The following is a 19,970-nucleotide window of genomic DNA, read 5'->3' on the forward strand; positions in this document are numbered from 1 at the left end:
CAGCGACTTTGCGTTTTACACCCTGGCCTGGACATTTTCCCGGTAAATAGCAATGAAACTGCTTGAATGAGTCTAGTCTACGCTCCTCGATCGGGCGCGCCAGTTCCAAATCGAATCGTACATGCACAGACGTACGTCGATGCAGCATTTATACACACCGTACGCAGCTGCAATACTGAAGATTAAGGGAGAAGATATAGGATTTCAAGTTCAGAACAACAAGTTAAGACGCTTGCTGCACGATGGAATTCATCGAGGATGATGACGGAGTGGCAATGCAGACGCCTTTGCGGGTATGAATCCGCCTATGTTCAGATCTCTTTTTATCTACATGTGCATGTATTTTCAAATAAAACTTCTTATAGTCATTTCTTGCATCTAAATCTTAACACACTGTCAAATTATCTGTTCAAATTTCTACTATTGTTTGCTTTCACTTTTACTACATATTTCTTCTTAATTTATATAACTATTTATGCATACACATACTCCTGTATCTTTTGTATTACTTCTCTGACATTGAAGGATTAGATTACCTTCACGAAAAAAAAAGGTATATGAATGTAAAGCAGTAAATAAAGTGCAAATGAATTCATGTAAAACTGGTGTATAATTTCCTTTATATGTTATGTGTCTGTACATTACACTAGACAAAGTGATGAATGGAAAAAGAGAGAAAGAGAGGTCTTATAAACAAATATCATGAATTTAAAATGAGAAAGAGAGAAAGGGAGAGAGAGACAGAGGTCTTAGAAACAAATATGAATTCAAGAAGTGAGAAAGAGAGGGGGTCTTAGAAACAAATATCATGAATTGAGAGCTAGAGAGAGGTCTTAGAAACAAATATCAAGAAATGAGAAAGAGAGGGGGGGGGTCTTAGAAACAAATATGAAGAGAGAGAGAGAGGCCTTAGAAACAAATATGAAGAGGGGGTTAATGAGAGAGAAAGAAAGAGGGGTCTGAGAAATACATACGAGAGAGAGAGTGGGTCGAGAGAGAGAGGTCTTAGAAAACAAATATGAATAGAGATGGGGGGGCGGGGGAGAAATGGGTCTTAGAAAACAAATATGAAGAGAGATGAGGGGGGGGGGAGGTCTTAGAAAACAAATATGAAGGGAGAGGGGTCAAGAGAATTAGAGAAATTAGGTCTTAGAAACAAATGACATGAATTTAAAAAATGAAAGACGTGATCCCACAATAATAGAAAATGGTACGAGTGCAATATTTAAATCACAGTTTATGTATTACATTACCATTACACATATTATGTCGAGTGTAGTCTGTGTATGTGTCGATATGTGTACACGTGTGTTAGGGGGGGGGGGGTCCGAATCAGCAAATGGTTTGAAAGTAGGCTACACGTCAAAAATTGAAACCCTGAAGAAGGCGGAATTAAACCACAAAAACCATAATATTATTTGGTTTCTCTCTTTCCTTACTTTGATTAATTCCTTCTCTAATTTCTCTCTTTCTTTCAAGTTAGTTTTTGTTTTCTCTCTCTGCTTATGACATTCTTTGTTTCCTCTCTGTTCTTTAATTATTTATTGTTTTTCTCTATTTCCTTCTGTTGTTATTCGTTGTTTTTCTCTCACTCGTACGTCTCGATACAAAAGTACATGTACCGCGTACCGCGACACTGGACATATAGGACGTACGTTGAGCATTGCAGAAGAGCTACGTGCGCGCGCAATATCTTGTCATGGATAGACTTTTCCCAGTCGGTTCCTTGAAATTTATTGGGAAAAGGTCCAGGCCAGGGTGTAAAACGCAAAGTCGCTTCCCGCCAGGGTAGTTATCGCTGCTCTAGTCATCGCCATCTTGGTTCCGAAGATCGACTTCTAATTTGCATACAGCTGTCAATCAAAGTACGTGCGGCCTGGCCTGCCTTCGCCAAGCCAGTTGATCGCTGCCGATAGTGACGTCACGAAAGTGGGTGGAAACAGCAGCCGAATCTTAGAGCCGAACTGCGATTTGTATTACTTCGGCACATGTATGCGATAATCGGCATTGTGCGGGCATTCGGAACATCCCATCTGCGTAAGGGCCGTATTCTGTTGGTGTCAATAGGCAGCTAACACCGTCCGCCAGCGGGTACGTATTTTTAACGCCCTCTGGAATACGGGGAACATGCCCCTTTAAGCCCCTTCGAAATTCCCAGTTTGATCGCCACAAATGACATAAGTAAATCGGCAGTGGGTGAACGATATGAGGATCTGCCCTGGGCCTTGACTTATAAAGAGTTACAATTGATCCAAATCAATCGCAAGTCCTCCAATCAATCGCAAGTTTGCAGTCTCCATCTCTTATGTACATAGTTGCGATTGATATCAACTCTTTATAAGACGGGGCCCAGATATATATTCCGCCCCGTTTTTTTTTCTTCTCAATTTCTGGATACGCCACCGAGAGAGTAAAAGGAAAGATCGAAAAGAGGAAGAAAGAGAGAGAGAGAGTCAGATACATGTATAGAGGCAGTAGAAGAAGAGCATGCAGAACGAATCCATGATGTATATACAATCATGAAGCCTAACGTGTTTTTTGAAACCTTCGTCTCTCCATGATTTTATCTTAAGAGATAATCCCCTCCCCCCCCCCCCCCACTCAGTGTTATTTAGGGTACGCATATGCTTGTTCCCTCTTTTTGAAAGCACCCCCTATCTGAGGACTGCCAACATTTCCGAACCCCCCTTTCGCGGGCTTTTCGCGGGCTTTTCCTGCCTTGGAGACCCCCCTAAATCATGAAAATGCTAGTCCAAAGAGATGAGAGAAAAAAAGAAAAAACACCCCCTTTTTAAAGAAATCTCCGGGTGAAAAGTTATTACACTCCTTTTTTTACAATTCTCGGGCCGGACTTTGTCGCACGAAAAATACCCCTTTACCGGACATTTTGGTAACACGCATGGGGTCCGTCCGTTCTCGGAGTGGGAGGGGGGGCGGGAGAGATAAGTAGCTCTCCCACATTAATATTGCATCGCCTTGACTATATGGACTATATTAATCATATTGACCGATTCATAGCATAAGATAAAGATAACGATAACGAGCTAAAGGCTCACAAATACCGACGCTCACACAAACACACGCACGCGCACGTACACGTTCACGCACACGCACACCACATAACTGGAAAATACGTATTTTCCAGTTCTGTGACGCACCACCGTGTTTGCGCACAGGCGCCTACCCATAGACTGGCAAACGCACATGCGCAAACACCCTCACGTACCGTATTAGCATAGCGATAGCAAAGCTATACCATGGTGTTATAGCAATCCCTAATAAAATAGAACAAAAAGGGAGTTTTTTATGTGTTACCTGCCAGAAAATATTATTTATCCAACTACATGGTTAAGTTGCCTTTCAGAAACATTGCTAGATATACAAGGGATAAATATACACATTAGGTCGAATTGACAAAACAACCTCAAAAAGAAAATTACCTTCAGGCCAATTTGGCTCTCATGGCCTATAGACAATCTAAAGTTTTTTTCCGAAGCTTACATCTTCCACAGTGAATACCTTCGATTTGGGGCCAATCTTCGCTCTATGGGCCAGACAAGGAGTTAACATGAAAAAGAATATACTGCAATAAATCTTTTTCAATTTGACAATCCATTTGAATTGACTTCACATGACAAAGAATATATGACAAATAACATTCTTAAAGGGTTGTGAACTATTTACAAAAAACAAGAAAGAAAAAAAAAAATATATATATATATATATATATATTGTTAAGTCTATTAACATGTCTTATTGATCATAAGAGAATTACATTTATATTCGATATAATGAGAAGTAATATAATGCTTTAAGTAATATCTTACATCTGTGAAATACTAATACATTTGAGTGGTCCTGTGACGGAGTTTGGTGATATAATATTTCGAATATTGACATTCATCGGTAGCAAAATAACAAAACACTGCTTAGTGACAGCATATTGTTGCCGACTTTTATACGTCTCTTCGTAGTGAGTATAAGTCTATATACAAAATAATTCATAGTCCCGATAGTTTATCACCGAATCGACATGCTTGCTTAGCAACCAAACACTCCCTCACAAAGCATTAGGGATTTTGATGAAATCCAAGTAATAAAGTCGGACTAATACAGCCTAGTATAGAGTAGATGCAGGCCTATTAAAACACATGGTTTTAGTTGATATACGTCGTTGACGCAGTAAAAACTTTTACGGTGGCATTCAGCTAGGCGTCGACAAATATAATATTGGTAAGTTTATGATTTTCAGGGATCGTCTCAACAATAGACTATATGCCAATCAAACTATCTGATCTGCCCTTAGCTCCTCCTCTTTGATTAAAATCACGCATCACTATATCTTACTCGCTAAACTATTATCCTACTAAAGCCAAAACTATTTCACAGAACATTGTAACCTCTGGTGAATATCATTATTATTTTGTAATTAATTTCTTGTAACTTTACGAGATTTGATAAATTTTAAATAAATGGACAACAACATAAAAACGCACTTGTAGTTTCAAATTTGACTTTAATTTTGAAATCAGTCTAAAATGAAAATTTTAGCAGACATCGTTCCTTTTTCAAAGTAATGTCTTCGGTCAGAACTAAGTATCTTGGATGACGTACCATTTCTTAAATTTAAAAACACTTTTCCTTCAACCTGATCTTTAACTGTGAAATTTCTCCGTAAGTAGGCATCATCACCCAGCATCAAATAACAAAAAATAAACCAACACGATACGGAATAAAATCTCAAGAGTCGTCATGGTTTAAACGATTTGCAGACGATCCCTTGGTGTTCGCCTCATCCTGGAAACCGCTACCAACACGCGAGCGCAGGCAACGCCGATATTGATTAAAAGACCAAATATTTGCAAAATATGAGCCATTCAATATTTGCAGTCAGGCAAAGGCAGTTACAGTGTCTGCAAAGTGTTCGAATCTGAATTCAGCTCTTGTTAATTTTTCGAAGGTTAAGAAAAAAATTGTCAACATGCGTGAAATCGTCCACGTCCAAGCTGGCCAGTGCGGCAACCAGATCGGAGCCAAGGTAACTACAATTTTCTTTTCTTTGTAAAACTGAAAACTGAAATATTTGATAATTTGGTTGTTTATCAGGTTACACTATCTTGTTAGAAATGCATGTCACAACGTTTATATTTTTCTAGTGCCTCAATCTTCTGTTTACAGACACTACTATTCGAATCGACTTAGAATATTTCGATAACAACCAATTTCAAGGTACATATCAGATGATGATATTTGATTATTCAAAAGCATTTTGGAAAGGCGTAAATTCGTCACTAGTTCTCCTATTATCTTAGTTTGATATTGTCAATTTATAAACAAGCGATACACGATAATAACATTAATAACGGTATGACCTCTTTGGAAGATCTTACTGGACGCATTCTTGACCTCAATGATCGAATGAGCCACTGTACCCATGGTAACAGGTTTCTTAGTTATTGTAATTTTTTTCTTCTATTTCTGCGTTTTCAAGAAAGAACATAATCATATACATAAAGTAACCATTATTTCTTTATCATACATAATTATACATTTTTAAGTACATTAAAATAAGATGCATATAAGAAAGAAAAAAACATTTCAATGAAAAAAGATAAATTACAGAAAACGCAATTATAAGCGGTAAGTTTGAAATCGATGGCGTCCTCGAGAGAATAGCGGTAAACTCTTAAATTATATAATTGTAAACGCGAAATTGATCAAGTGGGTGCATTGGTGCAGTGAAAGTGCATGTGCAAGGGCGAATGTCACCCTTTGTTAGGGTGAGATGTAATTTTTATACCATTATCTTTTTATATATTTTTAATGATGTTATTCTTTATTTTTGTGCAATTACGTTCACCACTTCTACGTGACGCCACGTTACCATTAGCGTCAGCCATAAAAAGCATGGTGTCGCAGAACGTGCAAAATCCAAGGCTAAAACGTGCCGAATCTTGATATTTTTGTAGTTTGTAGGGCAAACCCCAAGTTGAGTATGGATTTCTTTATCTCTGCCGCCATGCCTTAAATTACTCAAGTTTACAAGCACTTCCATGAAATTATCGCTGCAAATGATGCAGTATACATGGCAACCACACGCGGTAGTGCATATTCTTATATTTATGTTGGCGGCACGGAGGGGGGGGGGGGGGGTAAAGAGACCTGATAAAAATTTTCATGCAACCTTAGGTTAATAATACTGAACTACGATGCACCATTATTTGTCAAAAGTCTTTGAAAGACTTTTGACAAATTAGCATTAAAACAACAAACAACATTAAAGCTATACACAAATTTCTGTTACTATATTACATTTGGAGAGGAACATTTGTGAAGGAAAATATGGGAAATATATGTATTGGTATGTGGATTTTCATACATTGTATATTGAGAATCTCTAGGGCATCAAGGTAGATTATAAACGAGAATTATCGATGTTTTATCATAACTTAATCACAATTATAATCAATAAATGACACATATTTGAGGGATGAAAACAATTTGAAGAGAGGGTACTTAAATTTAGTTTTCTGCCCTTTCATACGACATCTCAATCAGGAAAAATGAGTCAGGAATAACAAAGTTCTGTTTAAAGTAATGCTTGTATTTCCATAATTTTATTAAACAAATCCGTTCCACTGGCTGCCTACCCTAACAACAATCAAAGAAGATGAAAGACTTCATGCATGGCTGATCGTCAACGAAACGGAGTTTTAAAAGTCTTTTGTCAACTCGGTTTGTTGCTACGCCAGGCAGCCAGTATAACCGATTTCACTGAGTGGTGAGGGCGGGCTTTGAAAGAGGCAGGTTTTTTTCTTTGTAATGTTGAATGAGGGACCTTAAATCCACAAGCCTTGCTTTTAACCAAGGTCACCTCATCTTTCTATTGTAACGTCATATTCTGTTAACTCTTTATATTCATGTCATATTTGTAATGTGTGTTATGAAAGAAAGATAAATAAACTTGAAACTTGAACTTGAAACTTGAATTATCTTAAGTTAGGAGTTATATACATGATAAATCACAATCACTTGTCAAAATTAATATCGATAAAAACTATATTGTGTATTACATGTATTCGGAACTTTGCTATATCACACCTAAAATAAGTACAGGTGTACATGTCTGTTCTCGCTTATGATCGGTGATCATAAAAGGACACAGCGTTTGTCTACAGACAAAAGTATCGACATTTTATCTACACGCCCTATATCAAGCCGTTAAAATTGGCGGGTTAACATTCTGTCGTATTTCCTCTCCGACGATTCCGCTTCAGCTGTCTACCACGGCTAATACAAAAGAAGGAACCATAAGCACATTCCTAAAAACGACAAAATAAGCAGCTATACAATTTTTGATGAATGATTTCATCACCGTTGGCTTTTTACTACGTTCCGGCCGGTGTTGTATGGACGATCGTCCCCGTCTACCAACACGGCTGTTGCTATGGAGACGATACGATGCTGGGAAACATCCTGAAACGACCTCTTTTCAGTTTTGTTAGGCCTTTGCTTTTTCAGCTTGATCAATAAAAGTTACTTCAAAGGAATTTGAGTAATTTTTTTTAATTAATAATTTCATTAATAATAATTTTATGGAAAAGTATATATGTAAAACAAATCTGAAAGAAAAAATATTATGAAAAAGTGATTACTTTTTGCAAGGTGTTTCTGATTGTGTATTCCTTTTAAATTATTTTGCCAACTAAATCTGTGATATTTTAAAAATGAACTGCAATTTGTAACTAATATCTATAAATGTATGTTCTTATCATATTTTGAATTGCCAAGAATATCATTTTGAAATTCTGCATGTATTATCTCTTCTTGTATATATCATGTGAACGATGTTATTTAATAAAGGAACCTATTGGAAAGGGGGGGATAAAACAAAAACAATTTTATCTATTTTACATGAGATTTCGAGTGACTAATGTTTTTTGTAGACTAATGCTATAGTTTGTAATGATCGAATGCACGATGGTGGGTCATCTTAGTAGAGCGGCAGCCCGCGAGACCGAAACTGACAGTGACACCGTCGGTCTGTTGAATCCTTAAAAACGTCATCAGGCCTTCAAGACCGAAATTGTCTCTTTGGGCTTCCGATTTTATGAGCCGTCGATCTCTTGAATTGTCGATCTCGTGGTCTGTAGGTTTTGTTGGCAGTAGCCGTATGACGGACGAATGTCACAAATAAGTGCTTTAAAGGTCAAGTCCACTCCAAGAATAACTTACTTTCAATACAAGCAGAAAAATCAGACAACCCAATCAAAAAAGGTTTGAGCAAAATCGGACAACTTATACGAAAGTTATGAATTTTTAATGACATGAAAAACTTTGAAAATCATAATACTAATTTGCGACTCACTCATGAGTCTGTGACGTCATTGCCTCACTATCCACTAATTGGTTTCTTTATATTTATAATATAAATTTCCCATTTTCCCCTTAAGAATCTTATTTCTTTAGACCAGCATTCAAGTTAGATTGATAGTAATATGTTTTTATGTGGATGCACTAAATATAGAGTAATTTTTTTCATTAAATCATGAAAAAAATGAATTTTGATAAACTATTTATATAAAATCAATGATTATGAACAAAAATATGTAGACAATAGTACCAATTCTTCAAAGTTCATAGAAGATTTTGTGAAATGTCATGCATGTAATATGATACAAATCATATAAACTGGGCAAAGGCATGAGGAACTAGATGGGATAAATATACATAAAGCAATTGATAAATAGTGAGGCAATCACGTCACAAACTGATAACCTAATTGACAATTTGTTTAGTGATTTTCTAAGTTCCATAGTTTTTCATAGTTTTTAAAGGAATTCATAATTTCCTTATTAGTTATCCGATTGTACTCATTTTTTTTGCTCTGTTTCTCTTGTTTTCTGCATCTATTAACATCAAATTATTTTTGGAGAGGACTTAGCCTTTTAAAAAAAAGACTGAAGCGATATTCTGAGGAACAATGTGACCAATGAATTGATACACACTGACCCGTATGGTATAAATTTTTTTGAAATGAATCTCGTCTGAAGAGTCGAACGATTACAAACCTTGTGCTGAGCCAATGGAAGGGTTTCAGTATTAATTTTACTCGGAAATGCTCAAAACAAAATCAAGGGGGATATAGATGAACTAATTCTTTTTTTCCTCACACCTATCAGATTTGGAAGATTGCTCATCTACCACCGTAATGCTTATACATTGCTGAATCGTTTGTTTGACAACCGACACACTACTCATTATTTACATAAATCAAATCAATGTGTTTGTATGTCCGTCTAGTTGGTTTTACGTGCAGGCAGCTGGAGAGTCATGAAAACCCATTAGCAATATTTAGCCCGATGAAGTCGAATTTACAGATAAAGAATTAATACATCAGATTACAAGACTGAAAGTCGACCTTTTGTTTATATATATATATATATATATATATATATACTTTAGACATCTTTCTGAATTCAGACCTAGGGGAGGCAGGACAATAATTCCTTTTATACTTGAGCCATTTCGTCAATTACACTATTTGGAGGTACGATGGATAACATCAAAGACATTTGTTTTTTACATAATGATTTGACCATTCTAACGAATATGTACAGTTAATTATTGAGCATTAAAAGCGAAATGGGAAGGAAAACAATCCAATAATGAATCAACAAATTTTTTTACACCGCAGTTTTGGGAGGTGATCTCCGATGAACACGGCATCGACCCAACCGGTACCTACCATGGGGACTCTGATCTCCAGCTCGAGCGTATCAACGTCTACTTCAATGAGGCTACCGGTGGCAAGTACGTTCCACGAGCCGTGCTCGTCGACCTTGAGCCAGGTACCATGGACTCGGTCCGTTCCGGTCCATTTGGTCAGATATTCAGACCAGACAACTTCGTCTTTGGCCAGAGCGGGGCAGGTAACAACTGGGCCAAGGGACATTACACAGAGGGCGCTGAACTGGTGGACTCTGTCCTAGATGTTGTCCGCAAGGAAGCTGAAAGCTGTGACTGTCTTCAGGTATGTAATTGCTCTACCTCTCATTCGAATATTAATTTTCTTGATATATTTTCAAACAGATGAAGAAATGTCATAAATGTTGGTGAAACAAACAATGCTTTATCGATTTACCAGTGGAAAATGTTGGTAGCATACACATCCCAAAATCCGGGAAGTGAAATATTCATCAACAGAACTAAAAAGACCTTTAGAGTTAGCAGCCACAGATTTTAAATTCGTAATGTATTATAATGTATTGCAATAAACAAAGTGTCGTGCGTCGTGACATAAAAAACTGGAGATTATTACTATGATTACTTCATCGTCCTCTGTTTTACAGGGATTTCAACTGACGCATTCACTAGGAGGTGGAACCGGCTCTGGTATGGGAACCCTGCTCATTAGTAAGATCCGGGAGGAATACCCTGACAGAATCATGACGACCTTCAGCGTCGTTCCATCACCCAAGGTTTCAGACACCGTCGTCGAACCTTACAACGCCACCCTGTCCGTTCACCAACTGGTCGAAAACACAGATGAGACGTTCTGCATCGACAACGAAGCCCTGTACGACATCTGCTTCCGGACACTGAAACTGACCACTCCGACATATGGCGATCTGAATCACTTGGTGTCCGCAACCATGAGTGGCGTCACAACCTGCCTCAGATTCCCTGGACAGTTGAATGCAGATCTGCGTAAGCTGGCTGTTAACATGGTGCCATTCCCACGTCTTCACTTCTTCATACCTGGTTTTGCTCCACTAACCAGCCGTGGAAGCCAGCAATACCGTTCATTGACCGTTCCAGAGCTCACACAGCAGATGTTCGATGCCAAGAACATGATGGCCGCCTGCGATCCTCGTCACGGTCGCTACCTGACTGTCGCCGCCATGTTCCGTGGTCGTATGTCCATGAAGGAGGTTGACGAACAGATGCTCAACGTTCAGAACAAGAACAGCAGCTACTTTGTCGAATGGATCCCCAACAACGTCAAGACCGCTGTCTGTGACATCCCACCAAGAGGTCTTAAGATGTCCGCCACCTTCATCGGCAACACTACCGCCATCCAGGAGCTTTTCAAGCGCGTTTCAGAGCAGTTTACCGCCATGTTCAGACGAAAGGCCTTCCTTCATTGGTACACTGGCGAGGGTATGGACGAGATGGAGTTCACTGAGGCTGAGAGCAACATGAACGACTTGGTGTCCGAGTACCAGCAGTACCAGGACGCCACCGCCGAAGAGGAGGGCGAATTCGACGAGGAAGAGGAAGGGGATCATGAACAGTGAATCCTAACGAAAACTTGATGTCCTAACAAAAATAATACACATTATCCACACATCGCTTATTTAACTACCAGGGCTCCGGAATGAAAACAAAAGAGCACATTAATTGCACCAGTGTTATCATTGTTATTATTATCAATATTTTTTTAATTTTTTTATTATTATTATTATAAATATGGTAAGAGGTTGCCTGGTCTATAGGTATGTTATCGGAATGTGGATCACATGGTTCGCGGTTCGAATCCCACCATATTATATCACTTAGCAAGACATTAATCTATATTTACCACTCTCCACCCGGGGAAGTGTGGTGTATACATACCAGGTATGAATATTTTCTTTGAATGCTTTCATAGCCTTATATGGCAGTAGGCAGCTGGTCTGTTTAATACCAGGGTGATGATGATAATTTGGCATGTATGTGGGCGCCTTGGGCATCCCCTCTATAATGGATATATGCGCAAAATAGTTATTATGATGGTTATTAGTTATATGGGAAGTACTTTCGTGTACCTACTCTCTCCTTGTATACGTTATACACTCTCTCTAAAAAGGTTGGTCTTTATAGACAGGTTCCAATGCATTTCTTCTTCCAAAACTTGTACTAAAATGTACAGTGTCACCGGTGTGTGACTTGAATCCAAGTTGTCAAGGTATATCTGAACTTTAACAAATTCGAGCTAGTAGTAGTAGATGGAAAATGCATATACAACACATATAGACACAAGCAACATATTTTGAAAATTTTCCAAATTACTGCGGGAAACTATTATTGCTCCACTTGTATTAACAAACAAGTTTTGTGTAGTCATTGATTACAATAGACTTTGGTTTTTCGCTTGTTGAAGAGGATCCCAAACAGGATAGTAAACAGGATAATTGAGAAAGGGCGTCGTGTGTGACGGCGGGCATTCCACAAAACACAATGACTGTTTGTTGGGTACTTATACTCAGGGTTCACGATAAGTATCATATTTAAAATAGTATGAAAGCATACGGGTTATTATTTATTGCACAATTCGTCTGTTTTGTGCCAGAATAGGGTATACTTTTATACAGGGTTAACGCCCTTCTGCCAGCTCCTGATTTACGAAATATTACTTACGTCTGACTTTACCCACAGTCCACAGATATATATTTGTCTGTTTGTCGTTCATTCTAACTTGTTACATGTTTCACTATCCATTTTGTGGAAGATTAAAGTTTGGTTCATGTTACTATTAAACCTATTTCTGAGTTGTTTTGGGCCTTCACACATTATTTACAAAACGGAATTAATTTAAATGTTTTGTTCATTAGAGAGAAATTCCATATACTTGGTGGAATCAATTTAACTATGAAATTATTCTTGCAACTGCTACAGCCGTTTACATAGTTTAGCTTCAACCTGATGCTACGGTCACAAAGGTTCGTACGAACGATAATTTCGTACGAATCTCCCTGTTTTTCCATTGTCTTCCCGAACTTCCATTGTCTGAAAATTGTTTGTACGGCGTTCGTAGCAGTTCGTAATGGCATTTGTGACCGAGGCTTTACCTTTCAAACTTTATGTGACTTTGATCCATGTTTAAGATACATTCTTTTTTTTCCTCATAGTTCATTGGTTCAGTCCTAAAATTACTCAAAATATAACATGCAATATTCAACCGAATCATTATTTCACCATATGGACCGACATCGCTTCTTGTATTGCATAATTGTTCCACGGCTATCGTTTAGTCCGTATAGTAGAACCAGGGACTTGCTATGGTAAAACGTAGTTTTTTATTTTCTGTTTGATGTTGATGATGATGATGAGAGGATGTTGGTGGTGGTGGTGGGGTATGATGATGAAGATGATGGTGGTGGTGGTGGAGGTTACGGTGTTGATGGTGATGGTGCATGTTAATGATGATGGTGGTGGTGGTGGTGGTTGTGGTGGTGGTGGTGGTGGTGGTGGCGGCGGTGGCGGTGGTGGTGGCGATCACTTGGGGCGGTGGCGGTGGTATTGATGTCGGTGAAGTTAATGATGATGATGATAACGATTATACGTTAGTTTCATTGATTTAAGTTGCCATAAAACTAAATATTGTGACTATAAACGTAACACCAGAAACTAGACCCCCAATCTCAATAGAGCTGAGATACTATAAAGGATGACGCTTCCCCCCCCCCCATCTCTCTCTCTCTCTCTCTATCCCTCTCTCTCTCTCTCTCTCTCTCTCTCTTTCTCTCTCTTCCCCCTCTCTCTTTCTCTCTCTCTCTCTTGATCATCTCACCTCAACCCTTTTCCTATCCCAATAGCACGATCGCAAAAAATGATAACGAAATAATGTCAAATGAATAAGCCATGTCAAATGAAACCAAATCAACATGTGATTGGTGTTTCTCTCTCTCTCTCTCTCCCCCCCCCCCCCTCTCTCTCTCTCTCTCTCTCTCTCTATTTCTCTCTTGTCTCTTAAACCTCTTCATAAGATGTTACTCATCAACTCATCTTTATTGTCGCTCGGTGCTAATATATGATATTTACCTTATGTAAACAACCTCCATAGCTAGGCTCTTGACATGTCATACTTTCATGATTATTAGTCAAACCTACGAGATCGAGCTCAGACCGAACATTAATTACACTGCCCTAATGGCTAAGAATCAGTCCGTTCGGAGTCGGTTTGGTTGTGTGACAGGGGTGCTATAGGCCTGTGACGTCGGCTGATTAAAATTACTATGCACAACTTATACACGAGTCCAAGAATATGCCCTCGTTTTTGTTGACGTTGTTTTATTTGTTGTTGTTTTTTTGGGGGGGCGGGATATTTTCTTCAAGTTCCGGTTTTGGTTTTGGTTTAGTTTGAGTTTTTTGATGCTGTTTTGTTGATTGTTGGTAAATTTCGTGAATTTATTACCCCCTTATAACGAAAAAATGCCCGGTTCCACCTTTGGGTTTCAACCTTTCTGCACTAGTTTGGCCAGGAGCGATTAGACCTTCCTGCGTGGTCACTGGCAGGTGGTTATCTCATCAAATCAGCTCTCAATCAACATAAGAAAAAGAAGACCATGGGGGATCAACGGGTACCACTTAGGCATTGTTGGCTTTATAGAGGGCTCAAGAAGCTACAAGTAGTGCAGTCGCACTTTAAAGACGTATCGGAGTCAGTTTGGCGGTGTGGCTGAGGTTTAAACCTGATTATACCCCCTATCACATCAACGAAACGGACACCAGACGGACAACACAACTTACTGATCCAACAAAATCAAATTGGCCAGAATACCAAAGAACCAGTCAGTTTGGAGTGAGACTGGGGTAATTTTTGAGTGACTTCAGCTAATTAATCTTAAAATTCACACCTTATGATATTTTAGTACGAAAGCTTCTAAACGTGCCTTTCCCCTTTATGTCAGCAAATTGGGGGGGGGGGGTAATTGTGCACCTTCTTTAAAAGTAGAACAATCTTGGCTACCCACTTAGGTTTAAATCGCTTCGGAGTCGGTTACTCGGTGTGACTGAGGTATAGAATTGATTACTTGCATTAACACATAATAATATAGTTCCTCACATCCCGTTGCCTCCTGTCTCTCTTTTATTTTTGCCACCTGCGTAGGGCGTTCTGAAACAAATTAAACAAACACAAATCAGAATTGCAATTTAATTCGTCATCCATTCACGTTGCAGTAACCAAGACTCCAGACGGGGCTCTTTATCAATGCCCACTGTACCGCGGACGATGTATTTCATCGTTTCTTCTTCTCTCTCTTGCTCTCTCCTTTTCGACATTGACACTGCTACCCTGCACTTTGATACTAGTATGAAATGATTTTGATAGATGGCTTGGATATCTGACAATGGGATCTTTGGAGCATTGCGACTGGTACTGGTAGTGTTTTGGCTTTGGTAACACGCAACTTAAACCAGCTATGCGTTTAACACACGTCTCGATGCGAGATCATCTGCAATTTCCTGCAGTGTTTAAAACAGTACGGTACATCTAACAACGGATTATAATCAGTTTCATGATTAATTAACTGATACAGAGCAACTTTAGAGGGACACGTAACCTTCAGCAAAAGATGGAATAGCTGCTATGGTTTTTGTTTACATGTAAAGTGTTTTGGCGACATCCCCATGTGAGCCTGTGAGTCTATAATCGTCATGGTATCACGTAACAAGAAATTATAGACCTTTTGCTTTGGAAATATATCTTTAGGTGAGTAAGAGGTGAGTAAGACGAAAATATTTGTCACAAATTATTGTACGAACATGTCCATGTCTTCCAAGCTATGTCCCATACATCTTAATTTTCTAATGAAACTGTAAACATAAATTGACATACAAATATCATTTTAGTTGATGTATTTGTCCGATCCAAGCTCCTAAAGGGGAATTAGCTTGATATTTTACTTAATTTACTTTACTTGAATCAAGCGATGATATAGGACTATTGCCTGTTCATCGATCGTAGATGTCTTCTTCAGTGGTTATACATCGTCCTTGTAATTTCAAATTAATTAATTTAAAAAGTGGGAAAGGACAAAGGTGTGTGCAAACTTGCAATATCAATTATCAGCGTATGCAGCGCATACAGGCTCATAGACAAGATCATGGTATTTAGACCAGTTTATATTTTATCTAGTATATTCTCAAAACAGTTTACGGAAGTTGCTGAGATAACATATTCAGGAAGACTGTTCCACAAATGCACAACTCTGTTGCTAAAATGCTTCCTCATAATTATGAAGCCGAGAGTGCTGTTTGTCTAGTTTCATTCTGTGAAACAGATGTGTGATGTGATAAAGATATCACATACACTGGAATTGCTTGAAATATTGATTTTCAATATAATGTAGCCCTACCATCCTTAGTTACAGTAAAAGTCGGAGCAATTTTGTATTTTATTTTTGTATTTATTAACATTTATTTCCTTCTCAACAGCACAATATAAAACCCAATGTATATATACATGATATATGTAACAATTGTTTCAACATAGAGTATACAGTAAATAATTCAGATACGGAAGGAGGCGAAAACCCGGAAAGCTTGAGTTGGGAACGCCCATAATAAATTAACACAGTTACCGAAAGAACATTATAGATATTATTATGAAAATTACATTGTATATAACAGAACGTTGATAGGAAAGAAAAAATAGTGAAAGGAAGAAAGGAGAGAATTAAGTATAGGAAGGCATGTTCACCCATAAAGAGAAAGTTACATCAATTGGGCTGTACAATTAACTAAAAGAGTAACACGATGACCCGACATTTGCGCCTGTGACAATTATAAACTGGTTTACTAAAATATTCAAATTGTATGCATACTTTTTCAACGAAGTGAATGCTTGCCCGAGGCTTGCCCGACATAGCAACAAGTAATATATGCAGACTGGATTCCGAGTATTGTGGGAGAAATTTATCGCTTTAAACAGTTTGTCACTAGGTCCCCAGGAAAGAAACATCCATCAATTTAAATATGTTAGTAAACCGGCTTAATTTCTCCACGCTTTATTTCGGCATAGGTATAAGATCAGGGTTAGAGTAAAATAGGGTATGATGTAAGTTTGGGATTAGAGGTTGGATTAGGTACTATTGGGTCCAGTGTTGAAGTTAGGAATGCGTTTGGTGTAGGAAATTGACGCTCAGCCTTGGTCGCATGGACAAAGATTAGTGTAGGTCCGTGGCACTGGGTGGTTTTATATTGTTTACTTTTGAGGGCCACTCTAATCCAACTAAAATAGCCTTTCAAAACATGAATACACCTCTAGTTATTAATATTCCAGCCTCTTATTTTTCGGAAAATCTTTAAATTGACCAAAAAATGATAAAAGCCCTCCATTTTTCACAGTTCTCACGCTTGCTGGGCTACGCCCCTCGAAAAAAGTAATACGGTCATGTGGCTTGATGACGCATTTGACGTCATTGCGGGCATGTTCGATTTGATAATTTCATAATTTCATAATTAGGAATGACGAAATTGCCAGAAACGTACTGGGATTATCAAGTGCATATTATTTTCTTATAATTTTTCTTCTTCTTCAATTAATATCATAGTTTGCCCTTTTAAAGACATTTATGCCTAAGTCACCCTCCTTTTCACCGGAGAGGCGCCTGAAGTAACGTCAAATGCGTCATCACCGAAATTGGGCCTTTTTGTTGTTGAGCGTTCTAAGTCGTCGTTTTTAAAGCTAGATTCCAGAATTATTGATGATTTCTAAAAAAATCATTATCATGTTCGGAATCTCTGTCAAAAATTATTCTACATGTCTTTTATTTCTCCATCTTTAGCCCGTTTCGGTTAGAGTGGCCCTTTAATGGCGCAGTTATTGTAACATTGGCGAGGTTAACTGTACATATTTAAGGTATAAAATGCAGTTGTACATGCAAAGTATTAAGGTAAAGAGTAAATCAAGTTTTGGTATGATGATAAGTTCTTCTGAAAATAAAAATCGCACTTTTGTCTCGTTGGTAATTGTCTATCGCGTATTTTTTTTAATGAGGCGTGGTGGATATATCAACGCAAAAACAAAATTGTCAGGCATGGTGTCAGTAAGTAATTTCCAACATATTGTTACATGATTGAGAAATAAATATATACGGAATGAACAGTGAAAGAAAGAAAGAAATCAGATTTAGAGTAATTTCTTCTCATTCATATATATATAATGGTTAATAAAAACGGAATTGCCGAACTTCATAAGCAAGACTTGTCAATGTTATTCATTATTTGATTAATTCAATAATGAGTGGGTTCTTCTTATCTAGGCCTACAGTGCTTTTGTCGGTCACACTTGACATTCCTGGCGCTGATGTACTTACCCCTGCTTTAGCATGGCTGCTATAACAACGCTCTAACATTTTCATTATTCATGCCATAACTTTTTCCTAATTGGATTAAAAGGATTTTCAATCAATGCCACTATGGAATGGTTTGGAAAACACGCATATTAAAGATTAATATAAACAAATAAGATGTAATATCAAGTTAAGTAAATTCGAACAAAATAGTACTGACTTGCAGTCATTGAGTAAAACAATGTCTTTGTTCAAAACTATTCTGCGAATTTGTAATACTATTAATATCTTTATAAACATTCTTATATTAATCAGTGTAAGAAAAGATTCAGGAGAACAAAAAGTAAAACAAGTTTTAAATGAAGGTTTAAAATTAAAGGGAAAGTCCACCCCCAAAATAAGTTTGTTTCGATAGAGGCAGAATAATAAGAAAATCAGGTGAGTGAAAGTTTGAGCAAATTCTGAATGAAAATAAGAAAGTTATGAATTATTGAAGATGTGATCAATCAAATACAAATTGGCAACTCTGTGACTTATTATACGAGCTCTCCTTCATTTGCTTTGTGCATAATATTCCATAAAATCATGTTTTCTTCGTTATTGATGACGGAATATATATTTGTTCCTTGCAGGGGGAGTATAGAAACATATTTGCAATTATTATATTTAGGGTGCATGTATGGTTGAAATTTTTCTTGAGGGAAAATGAAAATTTTAGATTTTTTTAGTACTGAGCAAATGGAAGTTGAGCTCGCATGATACGTCATAGAGTTGCCAATTTGTGTTTGATTGATCACAACTTCAAAAATCCTAACTTCCTTATTTTTAATCGGAATTTGCTCAAACTTTCACTGACTTGTTGCTCTCATTTTTCTACTCCTATTAAAACTAACTTAATTTCAGGGTGGACTTCCCCTTTAAATGATACATTTAAACATTTGAAATTTATAATAGATTTATTTGATTTATTTCTTTTCATATTGTAGGCCTTATCATCATAATGGCGAGTATTTTGACGACCACTCCTCGCTTCCTGCAACTTGGGCTACTGATTCTGCTTGGTTTAGCGCCCTCAATGTCTGCTATTAGTACCTCCAATTTCACCGTCAGTGACGTCACGACCACAAGTGCGACATTCAGCTGGCTCATCGTCGGGCTCGACAAGGAAAACCAAACAGATTTACTCCGCAATTATATCACATTGAGCAACACTCTCAATTTCGCAGCCGGTACGAGTTGCCTGAACGTCGACGCGACCTCGATTACGTTTGATAATATCCAGCCGTACACGACGTATACCGCTTGCGTGGAAGTCATCCGACTAGAGAATGCCGATGACAAATGCAACGATGATTCCGTCGTTGTATCGCAAGATAAGGATCAGTGCGCGTCTTTGACGACGGAATTCGCGATGTGGAGCCTGCCCAACATCGCCGCCTTAGGCTGCGCAGGAGGGATCGTGCTCGTTTTCGTGCTCTCCTTTGCAGTTAATGCCGCACTTCGGAAACCGACCTTGAACGAAACCGTGGACAAGACGAAGATGAGAGATTGGTCGAAGAAGAAGAGGACTGAAAGCGTACGCGACTTTTTGGCATATGTCGACCTTGATCGCGAACCTTGAACACCTAAAGTGACTATAAAAAAATGTGTGTTTTCCTTTTAAATGTTCGTTATGGCGTGTGTTTTTTCTTCCCTCCGGGATTTCCCCGTTTTAAAGAGGGTGTAGCATGACGAGACTACTTGTCTTTCCCGTGGCCTGACTCAATAGGGACATTTAGATTTGCACGTTGACAGCTTTGACTGCAACGTGTGACGTCATTTTAAGGCACTGCGCATGCGTCACGTCGTCTCAGTCGGCGATCGAGAATGCGTCAACCTTGATTTTCCTAAATCTAGTACGGTACTGGT

The 19,970-nt window shown here is 38.2% G+C and overlaps 2 protein-coding genes across 3 annotated transcripts; both read left to right on the forward strand.

The window, feature by feature from the left end:
- Positions 1–4,914: 4,914 nt before the first annotated feature.
- LOC755967 (tubulin beta chain) lies at positions 4,915–11,315 on the forward strand. Its single transcript, XM_001192875.4, has 3 exons — positions 4,915–5,038; positions 9,698–10,033; positions 10,353–11,315. The coding sequence occupies exons 1-3, from the start codon at positions 4,982–4,984 to the stop codon at positions 11,298–11,300; spliced, it is 1,341 nt and encodes a 446-aa protein (XP_001192875.1). The 5' UTR covers positions 4,915–4,981; the 3' UTR covers positions 11,301–11,315.
- Positions 11,316–14,946: 3,631 nt separating this feature from the next.
- LOC100892055 lies at positions 14,947–19,743 on the forward strand. Of its 2 annotated transcripts, none has more exons than XM_011670503.2 (2): positions 14,947–15,489; positions 19,049–19,743. In XM_011670503.2, the coding sequence occupies exon 2, from the start codon at positions 19,063–19,065 to the stop codon at positions 19,681–19,683; it is 621 nt and encodes a 206-aa protein (XP_011668805.1). In that variant the 5' UTR covers positions 14,947–15,489; positions 19,049–19,062; the 3' UTR covers positions 19,684–19,743. The 2 variants fall into 2 exon arrangements, with proteins under 2 accessions (XP_011668805.1, XP_003725324.1); XM_003725276.3 differs by having other exon boundaries at positions 14,947–15,478.
- The last annotated feature ends 227 nt before the right edge of the window (positions 19,744–19,970 follow it).

Source organism: Strongylocentrotus purpuratus, unplaced genomic scaffold (assembly GCF_000002235.5).
Source record: "Strongylocentrotus purpuratus isolate Spur 01 unplaced genomic scaffold, Spur_5.0 spur5_scaffold_16, whole genome shotgun sequence".
Taxonomy (NCBI): Eukaryota; Metazoa; Echinodermata; class Echinoidea; order Camarodonta; family Strongylocentrotidae; genus Strongylocentrotus; species Strongylocentrotus purpuratus.

What these genes read in the sequence shown, in the direction of transcription:
- LOC755967 (XM_001192875.4), top strand. Translation starts at nt 4,982, where the DNA reads ATGCGTGAAATCGTCCACGTCCAAGCTGGCCAGTGCGGCAACCAGATC. An exon ending in GCAACCAGATCGGAGCCAAG is followed by an intron (nt 5,039 to 9,697) that starts GTAACTACAATT and finishes TTTACACCGCAG; the next exon opens with TTTTGGGAGGTGATCTCCGA. An exon ending in AAAGCTGTGACTGTCTTCAG is followed by an intron (nt 10,034 to 10,352) that starts GTATGTAATTGC and finishes TCTGTTTTACAG; the next exon opens with GGATTTCAACTGACGCATTC.
- LOC100892055 (XM_011670503.2), top strand. Translation starts at nt 19,063, where the DNA reads ATGGCGAGTATTTTGACGACCACTCCTCGCTTCCTGCAACTTGGGCTA.